General features: G+C 39.2%; 1 protein-coding gene across 3 annotated transcripts in view; it reads left to right on the forward strand.

Annotated features, from left to right (window-relative positions):
- BRMS1L (BRMS1 like transcriptional repressor) overlaps positions 1–6,972 on the forward strand; it is a 36,328-nt gene extending 29,356 nt beyond the window's left edge. For 2 of the 3 annotated variants that reach the window (XM_042446318.1, XM_042446321.1), the window contains 3 exons: positions 437–476; positions 958–1,084; positions 4,631–6,972. In XM_042446318.1, the coding sequence (XP_042302252.1) occupies positions 437–476; positions 958–1,084; positions 4,631–4,754 (291 nt within the window). In that variant the 3' untranslated portion in view covers positions 4,755–6,972. Of the gene's footprint in view, positions 1–436; positions 477–957; positions 1,091–4,630 lie in introns of all 3 variants that reach the window. The other variant, XM_042446320.1, reaches the window with a different exon arrangement.
- The last annotated feature ends 3,343 nt before the right edge of the window (positions 6,973–10,315 follow it).

Genomic DNA, 10,315 nt, shown 5'->3' on the forward strand with positions numbered 1-10,315 from the left:
TTAAGGTACTCAGCATGTAGTTCAGAAAGTAGCTGCGTGCTGCCAGGCCCCATAGCAATGGAGGAAGCCAAGTTCATCGAGGGACATATAGAGGAGTCTGAAAACATAATGCAGTATTTCTTCTTAGATACCTGACAATGCTATATTTTGTTGTCTCAAAGTAGGCAAGAGTTCTTAATGACTGGTTACAAAATTACTTCCGTACAAAGAAAGAAACTTGTATCTTTTTAAACTGTAGACATGGATATTGTTCCCTATTTGTTTACCTACTTACCTTTGGTTTGGAGTGGTTTTGTAAGAGACTGTTGTATGCACTTCCATTTATCTTCTTGTAAGAGGTGTCATGAACTTGGTCTTTAAAGCAAAGCTTCTTTAGAAGTTGACTTACTTAAAAGGATAAAGGTTTTTTTTCTTGAAACTTTTTTTTTAATTTCAGGCAATGGCTACATTGGGGCCACACAGAGTGAAAACAGAACGTAAGAACATTGTGCTTAATACTTGCTTTATCTTGATCTATTATGTATCACAATCCAATTATTCTAATGCTCTGATGCTAAGAGATGAATATGACAAGTTCTTAATCACTTATGTTACAATGGTTGGGTAGACACTTGGGTTTTGCCCTGTGTGTCTCAGAAAGAATTTTTGTCAGTTATGAGAGCCTGAAAAGGGAAGTTGTGTACACTTACAGACATGTTGGTGATGACACACAGTTATTTAAGATGTATAACAAAACCAGTGAAATAACAATGATGTTCAAGCATTAATGAGTGCTGTTTAAACCACCACCTAGCTACCTCATATCTGGTGTGAATTAATGTATTTATTTAATATTTCCAGAAAAAAATCTACCTATATGTTGGCTTTTTAAACGAACAAGAAAAGAGATAGATAGAAATGTAGATCTTAAATTTAATATTGTGGTTCATCAACATTGTCTACACTGATTCTTTTTAGCCCCTGTCAAGTTGGAAAAGCACCTACATAATACAAGATCAGAAGAAGGACGGCTCTACTACAATGGGGAATGGTATGGCCGTGGACAAACAATATGTATTGACAGGAAAGATGAGTGCCCTACAAGGTAAAGGTAGTGCACACAACTTTTCTTATAAATATTTTAAAAATGCAAACTCGATTTTGTTTTATTTAAGTGATGGGGTATCCTCATAGCTATTATTTAACTCAGTCTTGCCCAACCTAATACCCTCCAGATGTGTTATATGCCATAGGGTAACATAGCTGGTTGTGAAACTTATTGGAGTTATATGTCAACTCACCTGGAGGGCATCGGTTTAGGGAAGACTGATGTAACATGTTTGCGAGGGCTGTCTATTTGGGCAAGGGTTCAAAGTTCTGCAGTTTCCAATTCTTTCTGTATCTTCTGTGTCTATCTCCCAGGCTATCTCCCCCATCTTGGGGAAGAAATAAGAGTCCCGTGCTGCTGTCTTGACTGAGATCAGGAACATGTTATCAGAACAGTACTTAAAAGAAGAAAATAGCTTGGGTGGTTGCGGTGGGTTATGTATTGCTATATCTATGCGGAATCTTCTCTTTCTTGCTGCTACACACCATCTTCTTGGGTTTCCTACTTTCAGTCGCTTAAAAGTCTAAGTCTCAAGGAAACCTAATGGTAGTTAGTTTGTTGTTGCCAGTCACCTAGTCAACGTTAACTCCTGTAGATGCAGTTTTTGTAAGTTAGTAATTGACTTCATAATTGAATATTTAGCAAGAGTGTCAGAAGTGCTGTTGCAGTGTAACATAGTGGGTTGAAGCTACAGCTCTGTCATTCAAGTTGTGTAGTAAGGCTGCATCCAGCCATTTCACCTCTGAAAGTGTGAACAAAGTCTTCACTGTTGGGTGCCTTAAATCATTTCTGACTTAGGTTTGCCTTATTGTCACCAAACCAAGGGATTTTCTTGACAAGATTTGTTCAGAAGAGTAATTTCATCAGCTATTTTCTTCTTTGAGGCCTTCCTCTGAGGCTGTGACTTGCCCAAGTTAACCAGAGGCTTTCCATGGCCAAGTGGAAATTCAAACCCCAATCTCTAGAGTCGTAGTCCAACACTTATACACTACACCTTCACTACACTCCATCTTCTAATCCAGGGATAGGCAGCCTTTTTGAGCCGGGGGCCGGGTTGCTGTCCCTCAGACAACTGGGGGGCTGAAGCCAAAAAATAAATAATTAAATATTTTTTTAAAAAATTAAATATATAAATAAACCAGGACAAATGTAGGACAAAATTTTCAAATGGAAGACACTTTTTAAAAAAAAAATGGAGGACACGCAAAAAAATTTGCTGATTTTTAAAAAAATGTTAATATATATGCATGTTTTTGAGGCTTCTATAGACAATTGCCCCCCAAAGGCCCCGGCGGCAATCAGCGGCAGGACCGGGCTGGGGCCGGTCCCAAGGCCTCGCCGGACCGCATCCGGCCCGCGGGCCGCAGGTTGCCTACCCCTGTTCTAATCCATTAAATCTGTCTGTCGTACTATGTAAGAGAACATGTAACCCAAAGATGTCAACTGTTAGTGCTAAATGCAGTGTACCCTAGCAGTCTGAGGCAAGACCTAGGCAAGCCTCCCTCCCCTATGGATTCAGTCCCACCACAAAGCCACAGTCAGAATTTAAACCTCTTCCTCATTCTCTTTCCCATCTTCACATCACAGAGCCACTGTTAAAATTTAAACCCTTGCCTCACTCAATTTCTCACCTTCTCACAAGGAAGCCTGTCAGAATTTAAACTCTTGCCTCACTCCATTTCCCACTTTCTCACAAAGAAGCCTTTGCCAGAATTCAGACTCCTGCTTTCTCACTAGGAAGCCTCTGCCAGAATTTAAACATCTTCTTTCCTACTTTCTCACATAGAAGCCTCTTCCAGAATTTCAACTCCTGTTTTCCTAATTTCTCAGACAGAAGCCTCTGTTAGAATGAACAGTCCTGCTTTCCTACTTTCTCACAAAGAAGCTTCTCTCAGAATTTACACTCCAGTTTTCCTACTTCCTCACAAGAAAGCCTCTGCCAGCTGCTTTCCTATTTTCCTCACATGGAAGCCTCTCCCAGAATTGAAACTCCTGCTTTCCTACTTTCTCACAAGGATGGCTCTGCCAGAATATAAACTCCTGCCTGACTTTGTTTCCTAGCTTCACACAAGGAAGATAATTTGCTTGAAGTGGTACCTCATTTATTTAAAACTATTTAAAGACCACTTTCTCCAGAGACCTCAGCATCTTGACAGATCACATACAGTTAAAAGAAATACTCTCAGAGCTAATGTTAACAAATCCTCTTGAAAGCCAATTAAATAAAACAAATACTACACTCCTTGCAGAACCTCACCAGGGCCAAGTATGTCCTTGCAACTGCAAGGCAGCATATTTTGTCATAGGGCGAATGTAGGTATGTCCAAGACACTGCTGCCATTGCCCAAGTTTCATCTGCAATCCCACTGCACAGTTGTGCTCTGTGGGTGGAATAAGATAGAAAAAAAGATGCATGGTAACTATCCTTTCTGAACACTGTTGTCCTTGTGTAAACTGCCTTTTCCCATGGCCTGCTGAACAGCTGGTGCAGAAGCAACCTTGACATTAAGAGGTAGAGTGGCATGTAGGGAAACTGCAGTGAAGGGTCTGCTTCTAGCTGTAGCTCTTCTTTTTGATACAGTAATGGAACCAGAAGCAGAGCCAGCTGAACTGACCATAATTAATGCACAGCCAGGTAAAAAGAAGCAGCAGTGGCTTTGAGTATGTGATTTCTAGCTTCCATGTACTGGGTTCCAGTTGTCAGTTACAGGAATGTGATGGGCATATATATGGAACTGGGGAGGGGCCAAGGGGAAGATTGAAATGGGTGAAATTATCCAGACATCTCAAGTTTTCCCGTAGGTGCCACTTTACAAGAATTATGGTAAACACAGAGTCAATTATGCTGGGTATGTAAAGCCTGTCTGATTAATATACAGTCCGTCCTCGCCTTACGCAGGGGATCCGCTCCGGATCCCGCCGCATAAGGCAAATTCTGCCTATGCTCGAGCCCCATTGGAAACAATAGGGCTTGTGCGCGGCGGCGCGGGGCGCAACGGGCGTGTGCGCCCATTCAATTGAATGGGACGCGCCGCCCCTTCTGCCCCGCGTGCGCCCCGTGGCTTGAGCGCGTATGCTCAAGCCCGCGTATGGCGCGCCCGCGTATGGTGCGGGCGCGTTGTAGTTGCACATTTTTGGTCGGATTGTTGTTAACATGCAATATAATAGACCAAAGCTGCCTCTGAGAATCCCGCAGTGGGTAAATCACTTCCAGACACTCACTCTTCTGACAAAATGTGCTTGTCTTGTCTTCCCTTCTCTTTCTTTCCCTTCCCTTCTTTTTTTCTTAACAAAAATGAGCGGTTAAAGGAAGTGACTATTTTATAAACAAATGCAGTAATGTTTAGTGTTCCTCTAGTATCAGTGTTATAGTATTCTATTAACTGTCCTTAATTTAATGAGGCACTTGTTGTAATGCTTGTGTGTTCTATTACCAATAATTACAGTAATGTTTATAAATGGCAATGCAGTTTAGGGTGATACTGTAGTTTTATATGGACACTAATGTGCTCCTGATTTCTTTCCCCCTTCCTTTCTTTTCAGTGCCATAATTACAACAATTAACCATGATGAAGTGTGGTTTAAGAGGCCTGATGGAAGCAAATCCAAACTGTATATTTCTCAGCTACAAAAAGGAAAATATTCAATCAAACATAATCACAACTGACCATTAAACCAACCAGACAGTGTTATCCTGCTTGAAGTGCCATGAGATGAAAGATGTATTTACTCTGTGGTCTCATCTATTTTTGTGGCAGTATCTGTGTATTTGTAGTAGTGTAAGTAATTTTCATACAGATGTCATAGAATAAGTGACACATAATCAGGTTGAACATGACGTCTTGTCCCTAATTTGGATCCACCGCCTAAGATAGAAAATAGTCTACTGGAGAGTCTGGGAATATCTGACTAAGAGTCTGCAGTCATAAAAAAACTGTATGCATGGGAGAGAAGTGTACATAAAGCAGCAGGAATCGTCAGTTTCTTCTGCAGCTGTTCTTACAGCTAAATGGACATAGCAGTTTTAAAATTGCTTGGTAATACATGAACAGCACAGTGAGGATGCTGTCAAAAACATTGTCTGGCTGTGTGTCTAGTTCTCCATCATATGGGCACACAGGCTTCGAAGAATGTAATCTAAAACCATTAATGTAAAATGGAAACAAAGTGGTATTACTTTTTTTAAAAAATAAGATTGTGTAGTAATTGTGAAGTTCATCATTATGTTTAACAGTTCCTCTTACATTTTGTCCTGGAAACAGGTTATTTGTGCAAATGTTCCTTTGATGTATTCTAATTGTGAGATATTCTTAAATGGACAGCAACAAAAGTTGATCCCCCCAGTAGCTGCTCTAGCTAGCACTGTTAAAAATTTCTGTTAATAAAAAAAATAACTGTTTTGTTATTAACATAGATGTTAATAACACAACACAGTTAATAGTGGGCATCAAATTGCTAGGAATAAAATGGTGCAAAAAAGATGACACTGTTTCTCTTAGTATTAATCACCATCCCAATCCTGGTAAGAATACCTGTCCTGTAAATCATGGAACAGTAACCAAAAGTATTACTGCATACCCATTGGTAACAAAATTGATCAATAGTCAAATGAAGTGTAATTGTACATTGGATACAGAATTATAATGTTTGCTGCTTCAGACCCTTAGAATGTTTGCATCTGAAAGCGTAGCATCAGGTGTAAAATCTTTAGGTTTTACTGTTCATGTCTAAAGCATATAAAGGGGTTGGGGTCAGGCAAAGGGCAGAAGACATTACTTGGTGGTTATGTGCACTTTAATATCCATTAGGATGGGCCTTTGAAGAAAGCCTGCATCCATGGAAAAGACTGCCAAAAGTGTTTTATGTGCTTGTTAGGTTGGTGCTAAATCTGGAATTTTATGCAGCTATACGCTGCTTTGAAATCCTTAATTGCAATCCCAATATGTAAAAACAAACCACTGTCAGTAACCCCAACCTCATTTCCAGCAAACAGTGTAATTGCAGTTGAGCACTGATGGGCAACTTTATTAAGAAATGGCCTTTTTAGACTGGAGACTGGTTCTGCTTGAAGAGCAACCTGTGGAAAAGCCCTGAACAAATATAGTGGAAACACATCTTGTTAAACTGCTTAGATGGCAAGCAAATATTTTTCTGATTCATCCCTTCAATTTTAGCTCACCTTATCTTGGATGGGAGGAGTACTAAAAGAAAGTTCAGCGGCCTCGGTTTTGACAATTTGGTCTTGCTTCAGATTCTTACCTTGAAAAGGAGAACAGGTTGCTGTGCAGAGAAGGCCTAATGTGTAATGGCATGTTTCTTTTGCTCGGGAAATGAAGGATTAGCAGGGTATTTCCCCACATAGATCAATTGATTGGAAACACAGTGGTCCTGTAGCTGTCCACCACATGTTATATTAATATGCATTACATCCCAGTTGGGGTGCACATTGAGGGTGAATTGTAGAGTTCCCCTCGCTGCTGAAATTATGTATTTTATACTCATGTTATCCCTCATCATTGTGGCTGGGATTGTTGACATATCTGTGTGTCAGTGAACTGGTGCCTCTTGCTTGCCAATTTAATTGGTTCTTATTCCTCGGGCTCAAATGAACAGCTTACATGTTTAGGTGAAAATGTATGTGCTGATATGGAAAAAACTGACTTGCCAAAAACCTGTAGAATGCTAGGCTTCTAAAATGAATCTGGAGCAGTATTCTTGTTACTCTGCATGTCACGTATGTTAGCCAAATGTATATAAAGGTTAAAAATATGACAGGTTGGTTTTGACAAAACCTATGGTATGTATACAGTTTGATAAAGCTTTTTTTGTAATGAAATATTTGTATTTTTTAACCCAGTGTATAAATAAATGAACCTGTCATGTAACTTTCCTGTAAAATTTGAGATTTCAAACAGTTGTATATATTGTGTGTTTTTCTAATATAGCCTTGCAATCGTGTTGTCTAGTACAACAAATGTATGTAAGCAACTAGAGCTTTTACCAAGAAAATGTTTGTTCCTACAAGATCTTGAAGTTTACACAAGATTCTGTGAACCAAACTATATAATGGAAGCTCATCTCGTTAAACTGTTTAGATGGGAAGCAAATGTTTTGTTTTACCTCCAATTGCAGAAGTATGTTGAAGTCTGAAAACTAAACAGAATGAAATTTGATTTACAGCACACCTTTGAATAATTGAGTAAAAGTTGAATAATGTATGGGCATATGTAGACAGCTACAAACAGGAATATTATCCTTTGTCATTTTTCAAGCAGTTATGGTTCTAAAAGGATGTCAGCATTAATTTGGGAGCAGAACTCTCTTGAAGCTCAGTATCTTTTGTTCAAATCCTGCGAGATAAGAACAGGATTTCTACAGGCTGGACCATTGAAACACAAATAATTCAGCTTCTTGGCTTGAGGATCTTTAGTGCACTACAGCATCTTCTGTAAAGTCATAAGGCTCAGTTTAGGTGGTATTGAGTCTTTAGCAATTTTGTATTGTGTTGAGTGGAGAGGGGAAAGATGGCAAGATGTTAGCTTGTCACAGTCTTCTGGGTATCCCTACAGCTGTCTTGTGATAGCACTTAAATTTGAGAATAATTGCTCTAAAATCTAGCTACCAAAAAACAATGTGTGCTTCTGACATTCCATGAGGTCAGAATTGACAGTTTATAAAGCTGTTAAGTGTCTGAAGTAGGTAGTAGCTTTTAGGTTCCACATAATTCCAGCATCAGAAATGTCTTGTGACTCAAAATATGGTGCATCTAGTATTTTGATGTTAAAAGTGGCAAAGAGGTGTTGATGGGCAGGGTATGATTGTTTCAGTTTTTGCAGTGTATCAACATTTAACAAGGAACTGTGCATTAAATGGTTGCCTCAGGTTCCTGCTACTGTGGTATCTGGCCATTGCTGGAAAACAGTTGGAAATCATTGGAAAGTGACAAGAGTATTGTTCATGGTATTGGTAAAATGCCTTTGCAAAGTTATGTTCAGTACATAGTTAAATGATGGAATTCACTACCACACGATGTGATAGAGCCCTGGTGCCATAGTGGTTAACTGTCTGTACTGCAGCAACTCACTCACAAACCAATAAGGTTGCGAGTTCAATATCAGCTAGGGCTCAGGCTCAACTCAGGCTTGAATCCTTCTGAAATCACTAAAATGAGTACCCAGCTTGTTGGGGGCAATTAGCTTACAGTTGTAAACCACTTAGAGACTGCTTACTGCAGTATGATGCTGTATATAAATGAAGCTGCTATTACTATTGCAATAGAGCAGTATTATGCAAATTCATGGAGCATCGGATTCAGTGGCTAGTAATAATTTCAGATATATCAACAATGCTCTGAATAGAATGTACTGGAAAGCATCAGTAGAATCTGATAGTCCTCAAGACAATCTTGTGGACTTTCCAGAAGTGTGTAGTTGACTACTGTGGACCTTTAACCTGATCCAGCAAGGCTTTTCTTATGTTCTCTTCCATGGACTGTTTAGTGGTCAAAAGTATAATCCTCAAGTACAGAGGCTATATTTGTCTGCCCATAAACTGGGTTTATGTATGCCATTTTGGTGGTTGCACAATGTGGCAATCAATCCCCTAAGGTTAATTTGAACAGACTCAACAGGCAAATTGTGCTATTTTGCACTAACGAGTTTATGAATAGATTCCCAGGGCAGACCCATATAGAAAACTTGGCTTGAGTTTTCTAAATGAGTGCAAGTGGCATGTCTTGTGCTATAAACTGATGAATGCATTTTGATTTGATAATTGTGAAGGCTTTTTATGTCATTATGCAGCTCTTTTTAGACTGTAGAAGTTTTAAGAGTAACGGAATATATATATATATATATATATATATATATACACACACACACACACACATACACACACACACACCATAATAGACTGCTAATGGAGAAACAAGTCAGTTTTGCCATATGAGCCCAAGGCTGCAAGCTTGTGTGGACTTTCTTTAGAGTAAACTCTATTGCCAATTATAGTACTAACTTCTAAGTAAATTGTATAGGGCAGTGATTGTGAACCTTTTAGAGACTGAGTGCCCAAACTATAATCCAAAACCCACTTATTTATCACAAAGTGCCACGTCCCTCTTGCATTCTAGTGACAAACTCTAGTGAATTCTGTTGGGACAATGGTGCATGTGCCCACAGAGAGGGCTCTGAGTGCCACCTCTGGCACGCGTGCCATAGGTTCGCCACCACTGGTGTAGGGTTTCAGAAGAAAACATTGTGTAGAAGATGCTATAGTCCAAAAAGCTTAGTTCTAGCATTTTTGTTTGGAGTTTGCAAATGAAATTAAGAGAAAATCTGTTCATGTCTGATCATAATCTAATTTAGTATACCATATTAATACACTGTGGGTTTCCTTGAATCTAACAGAAGAAACCACATTGTAAATCAATGTATTTACAACCATAAAGATTACAAATAGATGAGTATAGGAGAGTTGTTTCTTTTAGGTGGTTTTGTCTTGTGATATGTCCAAATTATGACAGTCTTAGTTTAGTCATCTTGGTTTCTAGGGAGAATTCAGGCTTGATTTGCTCTAAAGGTTGCTCTGGAGGACCTAGATATTCCTAGAGAAAACGTATTAATAAAATCAGTGAATGATCAAATCCACAAAAGTCAAAGCCACAAATGTGGAGGGATGAGTGGATGTGGCTGTTACCTTTTTGTTTCTTACAAAACAAAACTGATTTTACAGGTATATCTCAGTTAAGGAAGCAGATGTGTGCCAAGGTATTATGTTTGTAACAGAAAAGCTGATGAAGTCTTCAAATATGTGCATCTCTATTTTGTACAAACATCTGTATATAAAAATCAGAATCTGGAAACTGTAGACTAAGGACAGGATAATGTGCCAATTTATTCTAAGATCACTGATTCAGATTCTAAATTTCTCAGAACTGAAAGAAGACTACAAGACATGCATTATGGAGTGCTAACATCTGGCTACCTATACAGGATTGTTATGCTGTATGTTGCACCAGATAAGAAAGTTTCCAATAGGATTAATGCTCTTGTTTGCAGTGCAGAAAAAAGTGAGTGATGCTGATGCGTGTACTACAGCCACTCACTCACAAACTGCATGGTTCAATCCCAGCCAGGGGCTCAGGGTCAACTCAGCCTGGCATCCTTCTGAGGTCGCAAAAATGAGTACCCAGCTTCTTGGGGGCAATTAGCTTACACATTGTAAACCGCT

Source organism: Sceloporus undulatus, chromosome 1 (genome assembly GCF_019175285.1).
Source record: "Sceloporus undulatus isolate JIND9_A2432 ecotype Alabama chromosome 1, SceUnd_v1.1, whole genome shotgun sequence".
NCBI lineage: Eukaryota > Metazoa > Chordata > Lepidosauria > Squamata > Phrynosomatidae > Sceloporus > Sceloporus undulatus.